We start from the raw sequence: 24,086 nt of genomic DNA, 5'->3' as shown, positions 1-24,086 counted from the left end.
ACAAAATCCACTCACTAGTTTTCACACACAGGAATGAGAAGTGTGCTTTACTGCCAGATGATGGGTGTCACATTTCAACAGAAGACTTCTTACACCAGCCTGGAGTTTGCAATGCAATTGACTAGTTAGATGGTCATTTCTTAGGCTCTGAAAAGAGGCCCATTATAAATGCACTGTTTACATTCAACATACAATTTATATATCTTATAGAAAATTGTGAATCCATGTCTTTTGAATCTTTGAACAGTTTGCAAGTCTTGATGGTGTCAAAGGGAAGGAACGAGTATCTCCTCACGGAGGTGATGCCCAGTCATTGTGTAATGGGATGTCAGCTAGTTTGGTTAGCGCATTTCCATTTCAGATAATGAAGTTGTCGTGGGGGTTACAGCATGATTAGTGCCCCAGAAGCAGGAGCATGACAAGCGAGGCTCATTTACTATATCAGCATAATATACAGAAGGGACATAGAGAGAACGTTTGTGACTGCATATTTGTAATTTCTCAGCCTCAGCTATTCAAGACCTTTTGATGACTCTTCTATTTTTATTCATGTATTTTTAATCAGAAGAAAGCGCACTCCCAGCTATGGATCTCGGGTCTCTCCCCTTCCGCGTACTGGTTTGGGCAGGCACTCACAGATGTTCCACTGTTCTTCCTGATCCTCCTGGTGATGCAAATAATGGATTATGTCTTTAACCCAGATGACCTTACATTTGTAATCCAAAACCTGTTAGTTCAGGTGAGTGGCAAAAATTATGAAATGGCTTTATTTCCTGATTTTAGTGAATGCTGAAACATTATTCATCTTAATCCAGGAACTTCACCTGACTTTTGGCATAGCCCATTTTGGAAAGTTGAGGTTGAAGTAGGAATGCTTTCCTCGATAGCAATTATTTTATCCAACCTTAATATTCTCTTTTCAGATCCTGTGTAGTATTGGATATGTCTTATCTCTTATTTTCTTCACATATGTGATATCATTCATTTTTCGCAATGGGAGGAAAAATAGTGGCCTCTGGTCATTTTTCTTCTTAATTGTAAGTATGCATACAGCAATATTATTTTGTTTTTAAGCCACTCTACATGATTTTAAGAACATATACTTTAATCTTTACACTAAGCAGAATGGTAAATTAATGTTGCTATCTAGAAAATTCCAATGACTCTAAGATAATCATAGACATATATAAAATATCCTATATGTGAGGGTGCATACCATTTATAAACTATGACCTCAAACATGTCTCCAAGTCTAACCTGCCCCCAGGGCTAGAGACGTCTCCCTCTAACAGTTCACTTACAATGTTACTTGAGTATTTTAAAAAACACCTCAATGATCATATATGTAAAATAAAATCTTTTCCTCATCTTCCTAGTCTTCTTTGTCTCTTAATAAATGACTTCATTATGGTACAATCTATGCAGATAATTTACTCATACTAGAAATCGAGATTTATCTTCTATCCCTATCTCTTTGTTTCTCTTCATGTTCAATCCATTTGTGTGTCCTTTAGACTCAACATTTCTCCAGTCTGTTTTGATGTGTCTCAAGGTCACTGCCTCAGCCATTGTCTAAGTGGTCAGCATCTCTGTCCTGGAGCCCTGCAGCAGCTCTGTAACCAGCCTCCCTCTCTCTTCTCTGGCCTCCTGTAAACAATGAGACTCATTTTACAATGTGCTTGCAAGTCACCACATTGTACATCTTAAACTTACACAACATTATGTCTCAGTTGTATCGCAATAAAGCAGGAAAAAAAGATCAACCACTTAAAGATGAAATTCTTTCAACCAAGAAATAAGTCAGAATAAAGAAGTCAAGAAAAATTGCTATAAAATCATAAATAGGGACCACTGAATTCTGTTAAATGTGTGTGAATATTATATAACTTTGGTATAGCATATTTATATAGAAAAATCCACAAAGTTTTTATAGTTCCTTTTGTAAAGTAAGCATAACTTTAATAACAAATCCTGAGAAAGATAGAATAAGAAAGAATGTCATTGATAAATTTAGGCAGAAAGATCAAGGATATCTTCCTAGATAAAGAGATGGCCAAGCAAGCTCAGAAGTAAATTAAAAGAATACTAATAATAAGTAGTCAGGTGTGATTTACTTCAGAATGCACTGATGCCTCAGTATTAGCAGCTGTCAAACTAGAGGAGAAAAAAACTGAGTTAAGAAAGCACCATATAATTCCTTTTAAAAATGCCCAGTAAAAAGAAAATATAGATCTAAGAAAGACAAATCACCAAAAACCATTATCATATTATGTGAAAAATTTATATGTTTTTTTACCTAATATCAACAGTAAAACAAAGACACCTGCAGTCATTATAACATCCTGTCTCAGCGCGATGGCCTAATGTGTCCTCTAACTCATGGTCTCTGGGAGAATAGACTCTCACCGTCTTTTAAACAATAATGTGTTGGTAACTACTGAAAATTTAAATGCACATACATTTTAAACTAACAGCACTCCTCAGAATCTCTCCTTAAACACTAAAACTGTTCATATACAAAAATTCATATAGACCATCATTTATAGCAGCAGAGAAATTGAAACATCATTTCTAAAGGCGAAATTGTTGAGTTCTTGCACATCCATTCAAAGAAGTATTGTGTAGCTATGAATATAAATAGCTGGTAAGCCCAAAACTTAAAAAGGTGTCTTTGACCTTCTGGGAAATGAAAAAAATGAAATATGCAGAGGAATGTGTAATAAATAGACCCTTTGTCAGAAACTGAATTTAGCAAGGACTCCCGCTGATTTGTATGTACATTGAATTTAAGAAGCCCTGTTGTGCCTTAAAAATGTCATGCTCCATCCAATTCAGAATTGTGACATGATCCTGTGTTACAGAAATAAAAACTAAGATGGCAGTACTGCCTTGGGGGGTGAGATGAAAATTGAAAATAAGAAAATTTACAAGATGAATTTCCAGTCTCTTAAAAAACACCCAAAACTCAGATCATTGCACTTTAATGAAACTATCCTGTGTGTTCATTTTAGGTCACCATCTTCTTGATAGTTGTTACAGATATAAGTGAATATGGATTTCTATGGCTAGTTCACTGCACCATGTTCATACCGCCATTCACACTGATTGGCTCTCTGTTCATTTTTTCGGAGGTAAGAATGTCACAATTGTCCTAAGGTCATGTAATGAATAGCCGGGAATAGTGTAGAAATGCAGGTAGAGTCTTAGGCTGTATGAAGTTTGAGGTCTCAGTCTTCCGAAAGCCAGTTCACTTACCACAGGCTCGAATCACGTTCTCATTCAATAGGAAAGGTTGCCTTGGCTTAGGAAGGTGAAAGGCAACTCCACCACAGTAGAATTTTGTAGCTCTCATAGTAACCCTCACTCCTGGGAACAAAGACCCTACTGAGAGGCAGATGAGATGCCCGTTTTCTGTTATTCTGGACTATGTTAAGTTTAAGACTCCTCAGAGACATGCAGTGGGAAATACCAAGCAGCCAGTTAGATACATGAGTCTGAAATTCAGTACATAGGGTTTTGTGGAGTTTGGGACTAAAGCTAAGTACTTGCAATTCACCAGCATATCAGTGATATTTAAAACCATGGAACTAGATAAGATAACCTGCAGAGTAAGTACAGTTAGGGTGAAAAGACAGCCCATGGGTTTGGCCTTGAACTCCACAATGTAAAGATTGGGAAGAGGAGGAACTACCAAATCAAATTGAGAAGGATCCTGTGAGGTAGAGGAAAAAATGGGGCACTCTTCTGTGCCAGAATCTCTTCTCAGAAACTCTCCTTAAGCATGGGTGTCAAATGGAAATAAAGAATGCTTCAAAGGGAGGGAGTGACTCAACCAACAAATGAGAGGACTAGAAAGTTGACAACTCAGAAGACACCATTGGACTTGACTACATGGAAGTCACCAGTGATATTAACAAGATATATTTCAATAAGAGACTGAATACAAAAGCCTGATAAGTAGAGACTGCGAGATCCAGAAATAGTATGGTTGCTATGAATACATATTTCTAGAAGTTTTGCTAAAAAGGTACCAGAGAGTTGGATAAGTAGATGAATAAGAGGATAGTTTTTTTGTTTAAGAAAGGAGATACTATGGTAATATGAGAGAAATTTCTCCTGGGAAGGAATTTAGAGTACTTAACATGCCAAGTCCTTGAACTGAGAAAAAAAATGGTATATGGTGTACAAACAGAGGCATTAACATCCATAAAGCTAGGAACAGTCTATCTTTGTGTCAAGATTGTGGCCAGAGTATTTGAATACAAATAGCTTTGTTGGTAAAAACATGCAGTGATTCTCTTCTGACTGATTGTACTTTTTTAGGAGTAGAAGTGAAATTATCAACTGAAAATGAAGTGAAGAGAGGTGTTGGAATTTTGAGGAAATAACAAGAGATATAAAGTATTATTTCAGAGAGTAGGTCAGTAGGACTGATAGCCAGGGCTAAAGAATTCCTGGCCCTGTTTTTCAAGTGAAGTCAGCTAAGTTGAGTGTTTGATATCACAGTCTGTTTCTTAGATACAGATCAGGGCAAGTGGAGGGCTGCATTCAATCAGGTTGCAAGATGAATCTGACAAAGAAAATGATGTGGAAGAGGGTGGCTCTATATAAAGAAAGATCATAACAGTTGATCAAGGATTCTAAGCTAGGAAATAAACAAGTGAAGGAAATGAGGGAGCTTATGGAGAGTGATAAGCAGAGGGGTTGGTGGGATGGAGGTTCACCAACTCCAAATTACAGAGGAAGGAAGCTGAAAACATAAAATGTAGTGGCAGACAGGGCAAAAGGTGGGGAGGCTGAAAACGGATGTTGGATGCATCACAGATATTGGAAATGGGTCACTAAAACATTTAGAAGAAAAAGATCACTTGAAATGAGGTCAGGATCCTGGCAAATCATCCAATAATGCAAAAAAAATCATCTTTTTTTGGTGTTGGATTGCTGTGATGGTGCCATCCACCGCAAAGATGGTGCCATCTTTTTAGAGATTTACTACATCCATTTTAAATGGATGTGTACTCACATCCATTTTTAAATGGATGTAGTAAACGAATGTTGTAAATGGATGTTGCTCAGAAAAAAAGAAACATCTTGGGAAATATAGTGCAAGAAACAAAATTGAGCCCTGGCTGGTGTGGCTTAGTAGATTGAGTGCCTGCCTGTAAAGCAAAGAGCCATTGGGTCAATTCCCAGTCAAGGCACATGCCTGGGTTATGGACTGGATCCCCAGCAGAAGGTGCTTGAGAGGCAACCACACACTGATGTTTCTCTCCTTCCCTTTCTCCCTCCTTTCCCCTCTCTAAAGATAAATAAATAAAATCTTTTAAAAAGAAGCAACAAAATTGGGCCTCTACTCTTAATTCACCAGAAAATTGGGGCATGTCTCAAAGTGCATTATAAATCTAATGGAAACCATGCACTTAAGTGAAAGCAGGTAAAGAGCTTTGCCTTCAACATGACAGGTTGTCGTGATTTTTCCTGAGTGGGTATGGCAATGGACAGAGCAATGCAATTATTCTAGAACTGTGGGAGAAGAAGAGGGGGAAGGAGCACAGATACAGAGAGAAAGAAATGTAAAGTCAGGGCAGAGGGTTGTCTTAGAATAAACCCACCCATGGGTTAGATGTGTCCTGCCAACACCACCCAAGTTCCCCTAGCAGGGTGAATCCTGCTAAGCCACAGCATAAAATATAAAAGCATCTGAGCCGATAGCCAAGCACAGGTTAACAGGTCACCAAATGACATTAAAATCAAGGAAGACAAACTGCACAGGCAGAAATTGACTTCTACCTGCTGTACAAGCAATAATTACATAGAAGGCTGGTAAGGTCATGCAATGGACCTTAATTTATCTTAACTGAGATGAGATTCACGAACAGGTGAAGTTTCATCTAAACACACTTTTTTCTCATTTTACAGATTTCTCCTGACTCTGTGGATTATTTAGGAACTTCACAGCATTATTCTGTATTTCTGGCACTGCTAATAGTAAGAAAACGTTTCTATTTAAATGTTCTTACATGAGGGGACACATTTATATGCTTTGCATTAAGTTAAAAATTTAATTCTGATGCTTAAAATTTTGGCACTGAACACACACATACTCAGAAGCCTTAAATTCTGGACCACTGGCTTTGTAATGATCACCTGACACTGAGTATGAAGAGCAAACTCTCAAAGGCATGAATAGAGTTAGTATCAACCTACAGTTTCTGTCGTGGTTTCTCTGAAGAGCAGTGAAGTGAATTCTGAGAGTTTCATAGAATAAGGAATACAATTTTTCAATCTAATGAAAATGTTATCAAATCTATCTTTACATATGATTAAACTCCTTAAGTCAATTCTAATACTGAAATTGTTGTTTTCATGGTGATGCTAATTTTGATTGTTTTTTTCCCCCCTAGCCTTACCTTCAATTTTTGGTTTTGCTTTTCATTCTACGATGTCTAGAAGCAAACTCTAGGAAGAAATCAATGAGAAAGGATCCTGTATTCAGGTCAAGAGAATTCAAATAGAATTTCATATTTTATTTTAATATTTATTGTTAAAGACATTTTAGTAGGCTTAAATTAATTGAGTAAAAAGTACTATACGGGATTATTTTTAAGGGACTGTGTAGTATACAAAATTATAATTGTTGGTACTTTAATGAGCTTATAGTCTAGGGAGAAAAGCCCCATTAACACACATAAGACACTGAAAAATTAAAGCAGCCTGTAATTTCACTGACATACTAGAAGAAAGTTATATATGAGAGGTGGTACTTAGAAATAATGGCTAAGTATATACAAGCAATTGGATATGTGTAGCCAATTTAAGAAGGAAGAGTAGTCTGGGAAAAGAGGACAAGAATTGGAATAAATGCCACCATCCTATAGGGTCAGGAAGGCAGCTGGAATGAACTTGAAGCCTTCCTTGTACTGGAGGTTGATGGAAAATTAAAATGAACCTAGATGTCGGAGGGTCTTGGAACAGGGAACAACAGGGAAGGTTTTACAAATTACGCAATGGGAAACACACAGGTGTGTTTTGACAACCTTGTCTAACTCACAAAATATGAATCAAGTTCAAGTCTAATTGTAGGTATTAGAGCAGGATAGTGACAAGATGGCAGCCATGTTTTAGGAAATCAGCTAACAGCAGCAATTTGGGATGGCCTGAGAGAGAAAGACAGGAATCAGCAGTAATCAGTGGTGGGGATGATGAAGGGAAGAATTAGTCTGGAAAGAGTGATTTTGGCACATGTCCCCAAGAAGTAATAATGCTCAGAAACTGGTGATTGTGTATCTTAGGTTTTCTGGGACACATCTCTCTGATTCCAAGTGTGTTGACATTGTTCTCACAAAGCTTTCAGAATTCCAAAATATCTGTCAAAATTACAGTTCCCAGATTCCTTTATCAACCCTGCCCTAAAATCCTTTATCAAGGTGTGCATACCACTTTATTGTTTAAAAAATAAATTCAACAAGAATTAAACTTAGAGAAAATGCAAGGATGATGTAAAGTAGTACCATTTGAATCATTGGAAAACTAGGCTGTTTGCCAGGCACGGGGTGTAGGGCAGAAAAAGCAAGGTGATGTTGTGCTCAGTTATGTAATCTATTTAAATAATTGATAACAGTTTACAGAAAGTTTATTATTTCTGCTACAAGTTTTTAAACTAGAAACCTGGCTTAACTTTAGAATTTTACCAAGAAGCAGTAAAGTTCTTCCAAATCCAGAAGAACCCGAAGGAGAAGATGAAGATGTTCAGATGGAAAGAACAAGAACAGCAAACGCTGTGACTGTCTCAGACTCTGATGAGGTGGAACTCCTAAAAATGCTCTTCACCAAGTAACCTCCTCTCAGAAAAAGTGGGCAACTTCCTGATCTGAATTTTGGAAAAAAACAAAACAAAACACTTTAAGTTTCTTTCATCCTTACACAGATAGCTCAGTACTTGATTTCAGGAAATCTGCAATGCCAACAGAAACCAAAGACCACAGGCACATATTAAAATTGTTCAGTCCCAAGTTTGGTGGGTAAGGCTAATTATTATAAAACCTATAAAGATGCAGTAAGCAAAGCACTTCGGAGGAGAGAGTTCATCAGAGGTGTATGCATGTACGTGTGTGTGTGCACCTATGAGTGTGTGCCTGACAGACCTATTTGCTTAGTGAATGTCCCTAATTCTGTTTCCTGAGGAAGGCAAGCATGAATCACACAGATGATTCAGTGCAAATATCCTTATGCTGCAGGAGTGCAGATTGGGAGGCTTTGCTTTAAGATGGCAGTTTTAAGGGAATGGGTTGGATTGTGTTTGTATAAGGGAAGATTTGGCTGCGGGAGAGTGTGGGGCACTCACTCATTTCAAGATGAAAATAAAACCCTGTGGTTATTCACTTTTCTCTCCAGAAACCAGTCATCATTGCCAGTTGTCTACGGAAGGAATATGCCAGCAGAAAGAACTGCTTTTCCAAGAGGAAGAAAAAAGTGGCCACGAGAAATGTCTCTTTCTGCGTTAAAAAAGGTTGGAAAAGTAGTTCTGTTAGCAGAGCGATCTTGACTTCTGAAGATGAGGTGTTCTGAAGGGGGTGATACTATCTGACCCTGAGGCCACTCGTTGGTAAACACGAAAGGCAGCCAACTCAGCAGCAGAGTACCACCGATGCACCATGCTTAAAGCCTTGGTTAGAACAATTTGTTCTTTGCATAGATGACAGTATGTCAGTTCTGTGGAAACAAACAAAAAAGAACAGGAAGTGAAAAAGAGGCAGTTTTGGTGCTAAGGAGGAGCTTTCTGAGTGGTCAAATTGATTTCACAATGAGGAATAGCACATATACCGGAGGTCACCGGGAGGTAGCAGCTCCTACTTCCTTCTGAACGAATGACTCATTTGGTCAGAGTGTCACTGCAATGCAACAGGGGTCAGCATCAAAATTTGTTTCCATTCCAGCTCAGCCTCTTTCTTACTGGTTGCATGACCTTGGGCAAGTATTTATCCCCTTTATGCCTTGGTTTCCTCGCCTGTATAATGCAGGTTTGTCTGTGGGTGAGGAATAAGTGAACTAATGCCCATCATTCGACATAAAGCTTGACACACAGTGAGTCCTCAAACAGTATTTGCTTTTTATTATTATGATTATTTCTGGTTATAATTCTTAGCATACCTATTTTTTCAGGTGAAGTTATAGGTCTGTTAGGACACAACGGAGCTGGTAAAAGCACAACTATTAAGATGATAACCGGAGACTCAAAGCCAACTGCTGGACAGGTCAGTAACACACACAGAAATCCAGTCATTAATGGCTGCCTAGGTCTAATGTTTTGCTATATGTATTGATGACCATCCTCACAAACGTAGGTGACCTTTCAGTATTAGTCAATGTGATTTATGCATTGAATGAAGGGGATTCATAAAATTTCACCCCTTAATTCCAAAAAGAGTTACATGCTCTAAAGAGCAGCATGTTATCTACAGTAGGACTTTTATTGAATGAAAAACAGACACTACAAGGCAATCTTTTGGGAAGTAAAGCTAAGCATTAGCTCTACTGGAGGTCAGAGATCTTTGCTTGGTGAACTCATGCACCCTGAGAACTTGTCGAGTTGAACTGCCAAGATCCAGGATTTATTACAGAAAATAGAGATCATATGTTAGAGGAAAAATTAGCACCTGTCTAAATTCCAAAGCAAAACTAGAATACTATATGAATAAAACTTGGCTGTACATCCAGGCTAAGTTGGGAAAAATGATGAACAAAGATCAAAGGGCTACCAGTTTGAAGGGGAGATGCTATTGACATTTGACAGAAGATCAAGGTCGGAGGGAGTATTCATGAAGAGACACTGTACAGTGGTGTTGATTGTCATAGGGGTTTCCTAAATTGTCTTCTCCATTTCTACCCTTACCTCACTGAGACACCAGGAGTCCCTAAAAATGCAGATGAGGTCATGTCCCATTCCTGCTTATAACCCTTTAGTTATAATGGATCCAAAATCTTTACCATGGTCGCAAACGGCCCTGCAAGATCTGGGCTCCATTGAACACCTTTCACGCCACACCCCCTGCTCACACTGGCCTGTGGTGAGTCTTCCCACTGTAGGACCTATGAGTTTGTTTTTCCTGTGATCAGAGTACCCTCCTTCAGCTTTCCCTGTGCTTGGTTATTTCCTTCTCATCACCTTGAAATTTACCTCCCCAAAAGCCTTATCCCTGACTGTACCAGCAGCTAAACTGTATCCTCCCTGGTATTCTATAGCACATATGTTTCCTCGAAAGTCTGAAGCAGAGGCTACAATTCACTCACGTGTATGTTTTGTTTCCTGTTTCACTGGATTGAAAGCTCTATGAAGCCAAGTTAACTATGTTTCTTCTCTTTTGTATGGAGGACAGACAATACAATATGGAGGTGAAGGGCTTGGATTCTGATGGTAGATCCCAATTTCAGCTCCCAGGTTTATACTGTGTCATCTGTGAGTTTCTGCATCTGTACACATGTTAGATTTCTCACATGTAAATCAGGGATGATCAAACCAACACCTCAGTCACACGGGTCTTTCTAAGGATGAAGTAATTCAAACCATAAAATATTTGGATTCTGGCATGTAGTAAACACTGGTACACTGGTACACAATAATAATTTATTTTTTATTATTATTAGATAGTATCTGTCTCATAAAAATAATAAGTACTATCATGTATTTGTCGGTTCCCATGTGCCAGACTGGTGCTAAGGACTTTTCATTTATTAGCTTAGTTCAGGATTTCTCAAGCTCGGAACTGGTGACATTTTGGACCAGGTCATTCTTTATTGCAAAGGACTGTCCCACTTGTTGTAGGATATGTAGTGGCTTCCCCACCCTCTACTCACTAGATCACATTAGCACCCCAGTTGAGACAATCAGAGATGTCTCCAGATATTGCTACATGTCCGCGGGAGGGGGATTGTCCCTGACTGAAAAGAACTACCTTGTGTAATCCTCACAATAAACTTATAAAACAGATTAAACAGTAATAGCTATTTTAACATTGGAAAAACAGAGTCTTCAAGTATCTGTCCCTTTGAATGTTTGGATCAACAAATGAAGTCCAACACTGGACAACAAAATAAGCAGACTTGAATTCAGCCATGGTGATGGATGTGGTTCTAAAGCCTAAACTATAATGGAGGGATAGAACAATGTGGGATATGGGCCTTTGGGTTTATTGAGTTTCTATCATTTTTTTTCCCAGAGGTAAGTGATGACTTACTGGCTTTATATTCTTGGCAGCCTTGTGTGCATCAGAGAAGCACATCATTGAAATACACACCCACATGCACACACATACAATTTTGGACAGAGTGTGAGAATGAACTTTTGTGTAGGTGATTTTGAAGGGGAGCAGCGGAGGAGAAGCCCCCAAGTTCCTGGGGTACTGCCCTCAAGAAAATGCACTGTGGCCCAACCTGACAGTGAGGGAACATCTGGAGGTGTTCGCTGCAGTGAAAGGGCTCCAGAAAGCAGATGCCACAGTCGCCATCACACGGTACCTTGGGGGAGAATCACCTGTTCTCTACTACGGGGATGTAATAGCTTCACACAAAATTAAGGAAGGGCAATTCTAACTGCTGAGTCCATGGCTATGAGAGAGGACTTGGTTATCAGACCCCAGTTCAGTGTTACATTCTCTCATTTTAAGCCTGGAGAGGAAAAGTTTATTGATTATTCCTTTTTTTAAAGATTTTATTTATTTATCTTTAGAGGGGAAGGGAAGGAGAGAGAGGGAGAAACATCAATGTGGGGTTGCCTCTCGTGCATCCCCTGCTGGGAACTGGCCTGCAACCCAGGCATGTGCCCTGACTGGGAATCGCACTGCGATACTCTGGTTCACAGTCCCGTGCTCAATCCACTGAGCTACACCAGCCAAGTATTCATTATTCTTAATACAAAAAGAAGTTATTGAAAATGTGATTTTAGAAACCATGAAAGGTCCATAAAGTATCCTGGAAATTTTCAATTTTTTTATATTTTATTTTTTGACTACTGTTGACCTTATATATTATTTTATATTAGTTTCAGGTGTACGACATTGTGCTTAGACAATCATATTTAGTTTCTATTTTATGATCTATCTGAATAGTGTTTCTAAAAGTTCTGCGGTGTAGTCTTCTGATTTGCTCACTCTCTCACAGCACACCCCGTTCTGCAGGGATGATGTGGGTTGACTCACTGTCTCTGGCAGGTTGGTGGAGGCGCTCAAGCTGCAGGACCAGCAGAAGCAGCCCGTGAGGGCCTTGTCCCAGGGAATCAAGAGAAAGGTAAGGGTGGGGCTCGGTGTCACTCTGCGCAGCCCACAGGTCGGGGCCAGATGTGCTGTTCCTCTCGTTCCAGCTGTGCTTCGCGCTGAGCATGCTGGGAAGCCCGTCGGTGGTGCTGCTGGACGAGCCGTCCACGGGCATGGACCCCGAGGGGCAGCAGCAGATGTGGTGAGGAGATGTCATGAGCAACGCAAAGTGAAACTGTTTTACTTCCAAAGTGAAAGACATCGACATTAACAGCAAAAGCAATATTACAGGAAAAAATCTGATAGCACATCACCACCAATTTTTATGGGGGAGAATAGTTGGAGAATTTTGTTCTCAATTTAGTCATCTGGGTATGCGTGGCCCATTTTTATACTCAGTGACATCAATCTATATTAAGTTTTAAAGCTTTCTGCAATGCTTCCTGAGACATAATTCTACTGGCAGAAAAAAATTCCATACATGAAATATAGTCTTTAATGATGTTAGGAGTATTCTGAAATCTGCTATTGTGCACTTTAGGGTATATATCATTATTATCATATTTTTAAATGTTATCATTTTCTATCTTTTTACCTACTGCCTTCTCATACATATTCTTGAAACTCAGCATTTTTCTAAACAAACTTTTACCCAATATCATTCTCTCTGTTCAGCCCAAACCATAGTTTGGTTATTTCCATGCATTTAATCCCTGCAAAAAATCCTTCCTTTGTCTGATCTGGATTCACAAATTGTTCCATACGCGACAATGGTAATTTCTTTAAAAATTTTTTTTCACATTATCCCAGCATTCCCACTAGTTAACACATCCCTTGACCTAACTTTAGGCAGGCGATCCGGGCCACCATCAGAAACACAGAGAGGGGCGCCCTTCTGACCACCCACTACATGGCGGAGGCTGAGGCTGTGTGTGACCGCGTGGCCATCATGGTGTCCGGGAGGCTCAGGTGGGTGCCCACGCTTGGCCCCCAGTTATGCCCTGAATGAAGGACGGCATTTCCCAGCACACTGCATCACTGTGAGGAGCTGCAAAGGCTGCAGCTCCCGTTCTACCTGGCCCAGCCTACACACGCCTACCGAGGCCAAAAAGCACCAGTTGTAGATTTGTCTCCCTTTCCTTGGTTGACTTCATTCTTCTCGCTCCCCACCCACCTCCAGATGTATTGGTTCCATCCAGCACCTGAAGAGCAAATTTGGCAAGGATTACCTGCTGGAAATGAAGGTGAAGACCCTCGCTCACAAGGAGCCCCTCCACACGGAAATTCTGAGGCTCTTCCCCCAGGCTGCTCGGCAGGAAAGGTAAACACAGGCAGTGTTCTGTTTCATCTTGGTCTTTTGTTTCCTATTTTGTGATGAAACATTTAAAAAACCCTTTATCATCTCTTTCTTTCTTTTTTTAACTTTATGGTAACCGTGAATACTTTAACTTCTAGAGAAAGGCCCAAATCCAAGGGATCCCACAGGAGGGAAATAAGAGAACAAAGTGCTGATTTGGAAGCTGATTCTTGTCAGGGAATGTGCCAGGTACCGACATGTGCTGGTACCTAGTTCATTTCAATTGCTCTTACTAGAGGGTGGAACCATCCCCATTAAATGCAATCACCTGTACGATGCCCAGTTCCAGGCATGAGTCAAAGCTCACTGTGTGGTGTCTCAGCCTTTTCATTATTATCAGTAACAAATGGCGCTTGAGACTCAGGTAGGTTTGATAAGGCCATGTAACTGGTGCTGGAGCCAGGAAGCAAACCTAGTGTTTTTTAGTTAAATGCTATTGTCTTCTGACTAAGAAAGAAGGATGATACGTAACCCACTTCTTCTCTTCAAGAGGCATGCACACAGTTGGTTTCCTGCCATTTGTCTCTCATTCCTGTGTAGAGTCAAAGAAGCCTTTTCTTAAGAGCCTTACAATGGTTCTGCTTTAGTCAACTGACTTCTTTTGGAGCATTCACCCTATGGCTGTTTCTAACACTATACAGATATATACATGCAAACAAATTATTGGCCACATTTTTGCTCCTTTTTACTTATTTTTCCCAAAGTCATGATATCATTTTGTTATTTTTTAATTTTATGTTTCAATTATAGCTTACATCCAGTATTATTTTCTGTTAGTTTCAAGTGTACAGCAAGTGGTTAAATAATCACATACATTACAAAGTGGTCCCCCCAGCATTTCCAGTGCCCGCCTGGCACCATACATGGCTACCACGGTATTACTGACTACATTCCCTGTGCTGCGCTTTCCATTCCCATGACTATTTTGTCACTGCCAACTTGTACTTCTTAGTCCCTTTACCTTTTTCACCCAGCTTCCCATCTTCCCCCAAATCTGGCATCTGTCGAGATGTTCTCTGTATCGATGAGTCTATTTCAATTTTGTCTGTTCATTTAGTTTGTTCTTTAGAGAAATGCAAACTAAAACCACAATGAAGTATCACTTCACACCCATCAGACTGTTGCTCCTGTTTAGACATCTGCCTGTCAGTGGTTGGGCTCTGGAAACCCAGAGTTCAGCCTTATTGCTTTCCCCACAGGTACTCCTCCCTGATGGTGTACAAGCTGCCTGTTGAGGATGTGTGGCCCTTATCGAAGGCTTTCTTTAAATTAGAGATAGGTAAGAGCAACTGTTTAGAGATCAGACACTGGGAAACAGGTAAATTGAGATCTTGTGTAAAGCCAGTAGGATATGTATGTGAATATAAAATTGTGATATTATACCAAAAATAAATTATTAAGACTTTTAATCCAGTGGTTCTCAACCAGTGGTGAATTAGCAATATCCGGGGGTAATTTTGGTTGCCATGACTGGAGGAAGGGTTGTGGAAGCAACTGGTATCTAATAGGTCAAGGCCAGGGATGATGCTAAACATCCCACAAAGCACAGGTCAGCCCCCACCTGCAAGAGAGAGTGATTGGACTAAAATATCATTAGTGCCAAAGTTGAAAAACTCTGTCCTAAATGAGTGAGGCCCTAGAGGGAAGAGACCATTGGCATTTGGGATGGTAGTACCCAGAAATACATGCAAAAAGAAAGATACACACTTGGTTTTGTGGCTTTGCATTCTTTGATAGCATTAGATGCTGATAAGAAGGCACCTCTCCATTGAACTAGGCTAAGTCATAACTCTTTCCTAGGCTCTTAAATTCTGATTTAAGATTTGGACTTTTGGAAACTGTGCTGACCTGGACTAAGTTTTTGCCTGTCATGCCAGTGTATAAAACCTGATAAAAAGCTGAACACCTCCCCTTTTTGTGACTTGTACTTCCTTTGCCTGTCATCCATCATCTTTGGAAGTCCCAGGCATTCTAGTTCTTAATGAGATTCTTCCCCTCAAGATAAGCTTGTGATGACCCCACATAGGTTTTCTTTTTACTTTCTGACTTTGCCAGTCACCTTCACTGTATGGTGTATGGTCCATTTTCCACACTGACTATTTTGGCCTTTTGACCAATTTTGCAATATTTCAGTGGGAAGGAGTCCCACAATCAGCTCTGATCAACAGGAAGGGTTTTACAATGAAGGAGAAGCAGGGAGAGAGATGTTGCAGGAAGGCTGCCTCCCTAGAATACAATGGAGCTTTTTCTTCTTTTTTAAATATATTTTATTGATTATGCTATTACAGTTGTCCCATTTCCCCCTTCACTCCTCTCCACCCTGCACACCTCTCCCCACACACATTCCCCCACTTTAGTTCATGTCCATGGGTCATACATATAAATTCTTTGGCTTCTACATTTCCCATACTATTCTTGCCCTCCCCCTGTCTATTTTCTACCTACCATCCATGCTACTTATTCTCTGTACCTTTTCTCCCTTTCTCCCCTTCCCACTCCCCTGTTGATAACCCTCCATGTGATTTCCATTTCTGTGGTTTTGTTCTTGTTCTAGTTGTTTGCTTAGTTTGCTTTTGTTTTTGTTTTAGGTGAAGTTGTTAATAACTGTGAGTTTGCTGTCATTTTACCATTCATATTTTTTACCTCCATTTTCTTAGATAAATCCCTTTAACATTTCCTATAATAAGGGCTTGGTTATGATGTACTCCTTTAACTTGACCTTATCTGAGAAGTACTTTATCTGCCCTTCCATTCTAAATAAAAAGCTTGGAGCAATCTTGGATATAGGTCCTTGCCTTTCATGACTTGGAATATACTTCTTTCCAGCCCCTTCTTACCTATAAGGTCTCTTTTGAGAAATCAGCTTAGAGTCTTACAGGAACTGCTTTGTAGGTAACTGCCTCCTTTTCTCTTGCCGATTCTAGGATTCTCTGTTTAATTTTTATCTTGAGTAATATAATTATGATGTGCCTTGGTGTGTTCCTCCTTGCATCCAACTTCTGTGGGACTCTCTTAGCTTTCTGGACTTCTTGAAAGTCTATTTTTTTTCCCAGGTTGGGGAAGTTCTCCTTCATTATTTGTTCAAGTAAGTTTTCAATTTGTTGCTCTTCCTCTTCTCCTTCTGGTACCCATGTAATTAAGATGGTGGAATGTTTAAAGATGTCCTGGAGGTTCCTAAGCCTGTCCTCAATTTTTTTTAATTCGTTTCTTCATTCTTTTCTGGTTGGATGTTCCTTTCTTCCTTCTGGTCCACAGCATTGATTCCAGTTCCAGTTCCCTTCCCATCACTATTGGTTCCCTGTACATTTTCCTTTATTTTACTTAGTGTAGCCTTCATTTTTTCATCTAATTTGTGACCAAATTCAACCACTTCTGTGAACATCCTGATTACTAGTGTTTTGAACTGTGCATCTGATAGCTTTGCTACCTCTTTGTTGCTTAGTTTTATTTTTTCTGGAGCTCTGATCTGTCCTTTCATTTGGGCCATTTTTTTGTCTTGACATGCCTGTTACCTAGTAAGGGGTGGAGCCTTAGGTATTCACCAGGGAGGGTTAACCCACATCACTGGTTTGTGATGCTGTATGTGGGGAAGGGGTCTGAGAGGGAATAATGGCACTTGCTCCACTCTCTGCCAGATTTCAGTCACTTCCCCTGCTTCCCACAAGCAAATTGGGCCCTTCTGGTGCTGATTCCCATGTGGGTTGGCTTGTGTACATTCTAGGACCCTGTGGGTCCCCTCCTCCTTGTCTGGATGAATGTGTCTTCTTTAACTCCTCGGTTGTCAGACTTCCATACAGTTCAATTTGTTGTTGGTTCTGGTTGTTTTTTGTTTTAAAATTATTGTTCTTCTTTTGGTTGTGCAAGGAGGCACAGTGTGTCTACCTATGCCTCCATCTTGGCCGGAAGTCTCACAATGGAGTGTTTTCTTAAGAGCCTTTTAATTTTTCTGCTTTCAAAAATGTCCCCTCCCTCTTCAGATTTCCTCTGCTGTGCTTAATTTGCTGAAACTGAAGTTCTAATTTAGGGAAGAAAAACAGTGTATTATCAGTTTCTTATCCCATTATGTGAAGATAACACAAAGTACAAAATATTGAAATGTGATATGTTAACTAACATTTATCAATATATATGCAGTTTCTCCACACTTTTCTTATCTAATTAAATCCTTACAGACAAAAAAAAATATATTGAAATGTAAGCTAGCAGTTTTTTCTCCAAATGTCAAATTGGCTATACTTACATTCTCAGCTGCAATGCATGTATTGCAATTATGGGCTAGGCCAAGCAGCCTGGAAGCAAAATGCATGTCCTATGATTATGCCTTTATCTTGCTACATAGACTCATTCTTGCATACAGTCATATTGCCTTTGGGTAATGTAAATTCCAGCAAAATCAGAGCCTCACATGCCCCTTTCTTGCTTCAGATTTGAAGACTTGAAGCTAAAAAGGTAGAATGGTCAGTTTTATCTCTCTTCCTGCTCATTCTCTACTCATAAGCTGATGTTTTGCCCTCTCTAGGACAGAGTATAAGGAGAGGGGAGAAGAGATAATATGGAAGCGAAACTTGATTTGCTCATTAGAGCTGTGCTATGGCAACAGGCTCTGACTCCCCTTCTCTTGTGGGCTGCTTCTGCGGTTTCCTTGAAGAGACCCTCTCCCTTCCCATATTTAGTCTCTGACCACAGCTTCCTGGAGTGGCCGCCTCCCTTTGGGCTCTTGTGAACACCTTGCTGGCTTCTTGGAATCTCTTTTTAACTTTCTAGGATATCTTCTAGGGATACCTACTGGTATCCCTCCCACTTTGCATTATTTGAGAAACACACAGATTCTTTACTTCTCCAGACTCTGAAAGTGCAGAGCCATCAGCCATCCACAGCATGATTTCTCTTTTTTTTATTGATTATGCCATTACATTTGTTCTATTTCCCCCCTCCCTTCCCCTCTACTCTGCACACCCCTCCCCCACCATCCCCCCTTTAGTTCATGAACATGTGTCTCAAGTTCTTTAGATTCTGTATTTCCCCTACTATTCTTACCCTCCCCCATCTATTTTCTATCTACTGTCTATGCTACTTATTTTCTGTACCTTCTCCTCCCTTCTCCTTCTCCCACTCCCCTGTTGCTAACCCTCCACGTGATCTTCATTTCTATGGTTCTGCTCCTGATCTAGCTGTCCTCTTAGTTTGCTTTTGTTTTAGCTGTGGTTGTTACTAACTGTGAGTTTGCTGTCCTTTCACTCTTCATATTTTTTATCTTCTTTTTCTTAGGAAAGTCCCTTTAACATTTCATATAATCAGGGCTTGGTGATGATGAACTCCTTGAATTTGATCTTATCTGAGAAGCACTTTATCTGTCCTTCCATTCTAAATGAAAACTCTGCTGGGTAGAGCAATCTTGGTTGTAGGTCTTTGGATTTCATGACTTGGAATACCTCTTTCCAGCCCCTTCTTGCCTGTAAGGTCTCTTTTGAGAAATCCGCTGACAGTCTGATAGGAACTCCTTTGTAGGTGACTGTCCCCTTATCTCTTGCTGCTTCTAGGATTCTCTCCTTCATTTTAATCCTGGCTAATGTAATGATGATGTGCCTTGGTGTGTTTCTTCTTGGGTCCAACTTTTTGGGACTCTCTGAGCTTCCTGGATTTCCTGGAAGTCTATTTCCTTTGCCAGAACAGGAAAGTTCTCTTTTATTATTTGTTCAAATAGGGTTTCCACTCATGACTGTTCCTCTTCCCCTTCTGGTACCCCTATAATTCAAATGTTGGAATGTTTAAAGACGTCCTGGAGGTTCCTAAGCCTCTCCTCATTTAAAAAAATTTTTTTTTCATTCTTTTCTGTTTGGTCATTTTTTCCTTCCTTCTGGTCTACTCCTTTGATTTGAGTCCCAGTTTCCTTTCTATTACTATTGGTTTCCTGTGCATTACCATTCCTTTCAATTAGTTTAGCCTTCATATGTTCCTCTAATTTGTGACTAAAATAAGCCAGTTCTGTGAGCATCCTGATCACCAGTGTTTTGAACTGTGCATCTGAAAGTTTTGCTATTTCTTCATCACTTAGATTTATGGGCTCTGGGGCTTTGAGATCTTCTTGAGCCATTTTTTATCTGTTCATGCCCATTAAGTATGAGGAGCGGAGGCTTAGTTGTTTACCAGGGCGGGGCCACCCAGGTCCCTGGTTTGTGATGCTGTATGTGGGGGCAGGGTGAGAGAGGGAGCAATGGCAGTCCTCTCCGCTCGCCCAGTCCATCCCACCGCTCACCCCCTCCTGTTTATCTGAGCGGAAATGTGCAAGCCTGGCACCCTGCGCTGTGCAGTCTCAATGCTCACCTCTTCACTGGTTTATCTGCACGCAAATGCCCAACCGACTGCAGACAGCCAGCCCAGCCTCTTCCCTGTGTCCGCCCGTAGCTAGCCCCCACCTGGGATCCGCGCCTTCAGCTGCTTATGCACCACCCCCGTCGGGGATTTTTTGGCCAACCCGCTCCGCTGCTGGCTTCGCCCCTCTTACCGGTTTAGCTGAGTATTTCGTTGTTTTCAGACTCCGTATTGCCAATTTTCTGTGTGGTTTGGTTGCGTTTATTATTAAAACTTTGTTGTTTTTAGATTTGGTTGTGCGAGGACGCAAGGTGTTTCCACCTACGCCTCCATCTTGGCGGAAGTCCACAGCATGATTTCTTTATGTGTTTCCAGACATGAGTCAAGAACCCATTCCCATATTTCCAAATTGCAGGCCAACCCCACCCCAGCAATCTGATGACTGCTTTTCAGTCTTACCTTTCTACTCATTATTTCCTCCCCTTGTGTATCTGCACATTTGGGATCTCAGTCATAATCCAGATTGGTAACAGATTGAAAATTCAAAATAGGATAATTCAGGGAAGTTTTGTTTATAAAGGGACTATTTGCAAAGGTGCCAGGAACAGTGCAATTACCCAAGGCTAAACCAGCAGAAGTGTCCCCATCCCTAGGTCTGAAGGGACTAAAAGAGGAAGCAGTGACTGAAACCTGGGTGCAGGGTCATGTAGAATGTGCCACCTTGAGGGGAGTGGTGACTTTCAATAAGCAACATGGATGGTGTCAGAGGGGAAGTGAAAGAATAAAGGCCTTGAGCTACCTCTCCTCTTCTCTGTTCCTTCTTCTGGGCTGCTGCTGGTGGAACCTCCAGAAGGAGCCTCTGGAGCAGAGAGCAGGGCAGAGAAGAATGAGGGTTCATGGAGAGGGGCACATGATAGAGTTCCAGCACAAAGGGAACCACTCACAGTTTAACCTACTTAGGTGGTCTGGAACCCCTTATGTTGTTTTCAGTCTAGTGGTGTCTCTGCCCACATCCTCAGACAATGGAAGAGTATTTCCATCCTGTAATGGGACTAGAACGTAAACTCGTGTGCTCATATTTAGTTCAAGAATTGTGTTCCCTTGTCTTTTATATTTAAGATCTACTAGTGTACCTCTTATACACGTCTTGGTACAACTCCCTGGACCAAAAATATATGGTTTCCTAATACATATCCATCCTTGTGCAGTTAAACAGAGCTTCGACCTGGAGGAGTACAGCCTCTCGCAGTCTACCCTGGAGCAGGTGGGTCAATTTTAGAAATTCTTGTATCCCCCATGGATATAAATATATACTATTTGCATATTCTTTGTGCTCACTTGAACTCCAGGAAGCAGTGTGACTCCCTCTCCCTTTGCTTTTTTTCTCCATGTCAGGTTTTCCTGGAGCTCTCCAAGGAGCAGGAGCGGGAGGACTTGGAGGAGGAAGTCCATCTATCAGTGAAGTGGAAGCTCCTGCCACAGGAAGAGCCTTGAAGCCCCAAATACCCTGGGTTGCTCTTTAACCTTGTGACTGTTTTAAGATAACATTTTATAGCGTGAATACTCCTTATCTCAGATTTGTACAAGGTGCTTTTGAAACTTATGTCATGATTTTTCTCAATAATATTACTACAGTGGGACTGAGGAAGCCAGATCCTGCAGCCTCTGCACCAGCCACCAGATTCCACATTTCATACAGTAGTAAACTGAAAAAATGCATTTGTTACAGAATTGTTTCTGCTTCTGAGGATGATTCAGAGATTGCTTCATTTTCTTTCACTGCACTTTAATATACTGGACATTCTCTTATCTTTTTGATTAGAATACCAAGTAAGACAAGGCTGATTTTAGGGGGCAGGAAGTCCACTGATTACACAGCAGCAAAGTTTTTGCTTTTTGTAATTCACTGCTGCTTTTTTTTTTTTTTACTTTTTCTTAATTCGTGGGTTTTCCTTTTTCATCATTTTTCAGATTTTGGATTGTAGAGTTCATGCTTTGCTTGTTGTGACTAGAAAGGAAATTTGAAACCTGTTAAAATAAATAATCGCAGTAAGACTTTGAATTATCAAGTTGATAAAAATTACTTATCTTGCATATAATTTTTAAATATATTTCTGATTTTATGTTTTCTATGATACAATGATCTATGCAAAGCAGTAGATCCACCCATATATATTGATCTTAATTTCCCATGTCCATATCCATTATGATTTATTCAACTGGTGACTCTATAAACACCTTAAAATCAACACAATATACTTGTACACTCAGATTAGTTTCTATTGTTGTTGTTGCTACTTTCATTGTTGCGTAAGTCACTAAGTGTATGGTAATTTGTTATACAACAATAAAAGTCTAATATGGACATATAAATGCAGTGTATTTAGACAAGTTGACCTTCCCATGTTATAGGTCACAAAGACGCAGAATTCAAATCCAGGAGCCTGTCTGATGCCACCTACTTTAAGATTTCATCAAGCAGTTATTAAACATTGGATTGACATTTCACTGAAGGTATAAAGAACATTCCTTCAACTTGAAGTTTTTGTTGTCTTTTGGGGAGAGAATCTAAAGAACCCAGTAGACACTATATAATCAAATTCTAATTGTTACAGTGTCAACCAGAACAATACAAGGATTTGAAGCTAAAAACTATTTTTGCCCTAAAAAATAACCAATTATTGTGATAAATCCAAATGATCCCATTGTGAATGGTTTAATATAAATATCTCAGGTATAATTTTGAAAAGTGTCCCAAGTTTTATGTGTTTTGTTACAATTGAAGGATCTACAGGCAAATCATCAAAACTTATTATTTTGTTATATTTTATACACAGTTGCTGTCATAAACACTGCAATTTAAAGCCATCACAGTACACTTGTCATAGTGGAAGGAAATAATTTTATCAATTTATTTTTATTACCCTTTATTGATTATGATATTACAGTTATCCCAATTTTTTCTGCTTTGCCCCCCTCCACCCAGCACCCTCCTCTCCCACAGGCAATCCCCCCACCATTGTTCATGTCCATGGGTCATACTTGTAAGTTCTTCGGCTACTCCATTTACTGTATCTTGCATCCCCATGGCTATTCTGTAACTACCTATTTGTACTTTTTAATCACCTCACCTCACCTCCTCACCCATTCTCCCACAACCTCTTCCCAACTGGCAACCATCAAAATGCTCTCTGAATCCATGATTCTGTCTCCGTTCTTTGAGCAAAAAAACAATGAATCATAACAACAAGAAGAAAAAAGAATCAAGTAAAATAAGAATAATATAAGCAGCCGTTGGGATAACTTCAAGTATTCTGACATTTGCATCATAGGGGTGCCAGAAGAAGAAGAGAAAGAGCAAGAAGCTGGAAATCTATTTGAAAAAAATAATGAAAGAAAACTTTCTAATTTAATGAAGGAAATAGATATGCAAGTCCAGGAAGCACAGAGATCTCAAATAAGATGGATGCAAAGAAGCCCACTCTAAGACACATCATAATTAAAATGACAAAAGTTAAACATAAAGAGAGAATTTTTTATTTATTTATCTTTAGAGGGGAAGGGAAGAAGAGAGGGAGAGAAATATCAATGTATGGTTGCCTCTCATGCATCCCCTGCTAGCAACTGGCCTGCAACCCAGGCATGTGTCCTGACTGGGAATCAAACCACAATCCTTTGGTTCGCAGGCCCATGCTCAATCCACTGAGCTACACCAGCCAGGGTCATACAAAGAGAATCTTAAAATCAGCAAGTGAAAAGCAGTTAGTTACCTACAGGGGAGCTCCCATAGGAGTGTCAGCTGATTTCTTAAAAGAAACTTTGCAGAATACAAGGGATTGGCAAAAAATATACAAAGTCATGAAAAGCAGGGACCTATAGCCAAGATTGCTCTACCCAACAAAGCCTTCATTTAGAATTGAAGGGCAGATAAAAAGCTTCCCAGACAAGAAAAAAATAAAGGAGTTCATCATCACCAAATCATTATTATATGAAATGTTAAAGGGAGTTATTTAAGAAAATAAGATCAAAGCTATGAACAATAAAATAGCAATAAATACATACCTGTGAACAACTGACTCTAAAAAGAAATAATTTTATGTTGACCTTGAAGATGTTGTAGGTTTTTGATTAAGGGAAAAACAAAATTTGTCTCAGGGAGAACTCCAAGA

At 39.9% G+C, this 24,086-nt stretch overlaps 1 protein-coding gene across 4 annotated transcripts in view; it reads left to right on the top strand.

Annotated features, from left to right (window-relative positions):
* The window catches only part of ABCA9 (ATP binding cassette subfamily A member 9), a 58,094-nt gene extending 35,391 nt beyond the window's left edge, over positions 1–22,703 (top strand). For 3 of the 4 annotated variants that reach the window (XM_037128102.2, XM_053657343.1, XM_053657340.1), the window contains 16 exons: positions 566–739; positions 924–1,037; positions 3,012–3,131; positions 5,920–5,988; positions 6,405–6,496; positions 7,684–7,804; positions 8,395–8,509; positions 9,163–9,254; positions 11,350–11,510; positions 12,207–12,282; positions 12,356–12,450; positions 13,098–13,217; positions 13,429–13,569; positions 14,805–14,884; positions 21,126–21,181; positions 21,313–22,702. In XM_037128102.2, coding sequence (XP_036983997.2) covers positions 566–739; positions 924–1,037; positions 3,012–3,131; positions 5,920–5,988; positions 6,405–6,496; positions 7,684–7,804; positions 8,395–8,509; positions 9,163–9,254; positions 11,350–11,510; positions 12,207–12,282; positions 12,356–12,450; positions 13,098–13,217; positions 13,429–13,569; positions 14,805–14,884; positions 21,126–21,181; positions 21,313–21,411 — 1,725 coding nt within the window. In that variant the 3' untranslated portion in view covers positions 21,412–22,702. Of the gene's footprint in view, positions 1–565; positions 740–923; positions 1,038–3,011; positions 3,132–5,919; positions 5,989–6,404; positions 6,497–7,683; positions 7,805–8,394; positions 8,510–9,162; positions 9,255–11,349; positions 11,511–12,206; positions 12,283–12,355; positions 12,451–13,097; positions 13,218–13,428; positions 13,570–14,804; positions 14,885–21,125; positions 21,182–21,312 lie in introns of all 4 variants that reach the window. The other variant, XM_053657349.1, reaches the window with a different exon arrangement.
* Positions 22,704–24,086: the final 1,383 nt, after the last annotated feature.

Source organism: Artibeus jamaicensis, unplaced genomic scaffold, assembly GCF_021234435.1.
Source record: "Artibeus jamaicensis isolate MK-2021 breed Jamaican fruit bat unplaced genomic scaffold, CSHL_Jam_final contig_1998, whole genome shotgun sequence".
Lineage (NCBI taxonomy): Eukaryota > Metazoa > Chordata > Mammalia > Chiroptera > Phyllostomidae > Artibeus > Artibeus jamaicensis.
This window is presented reverse-complemented; position numbering and strand designations above follow the sequence as displayed.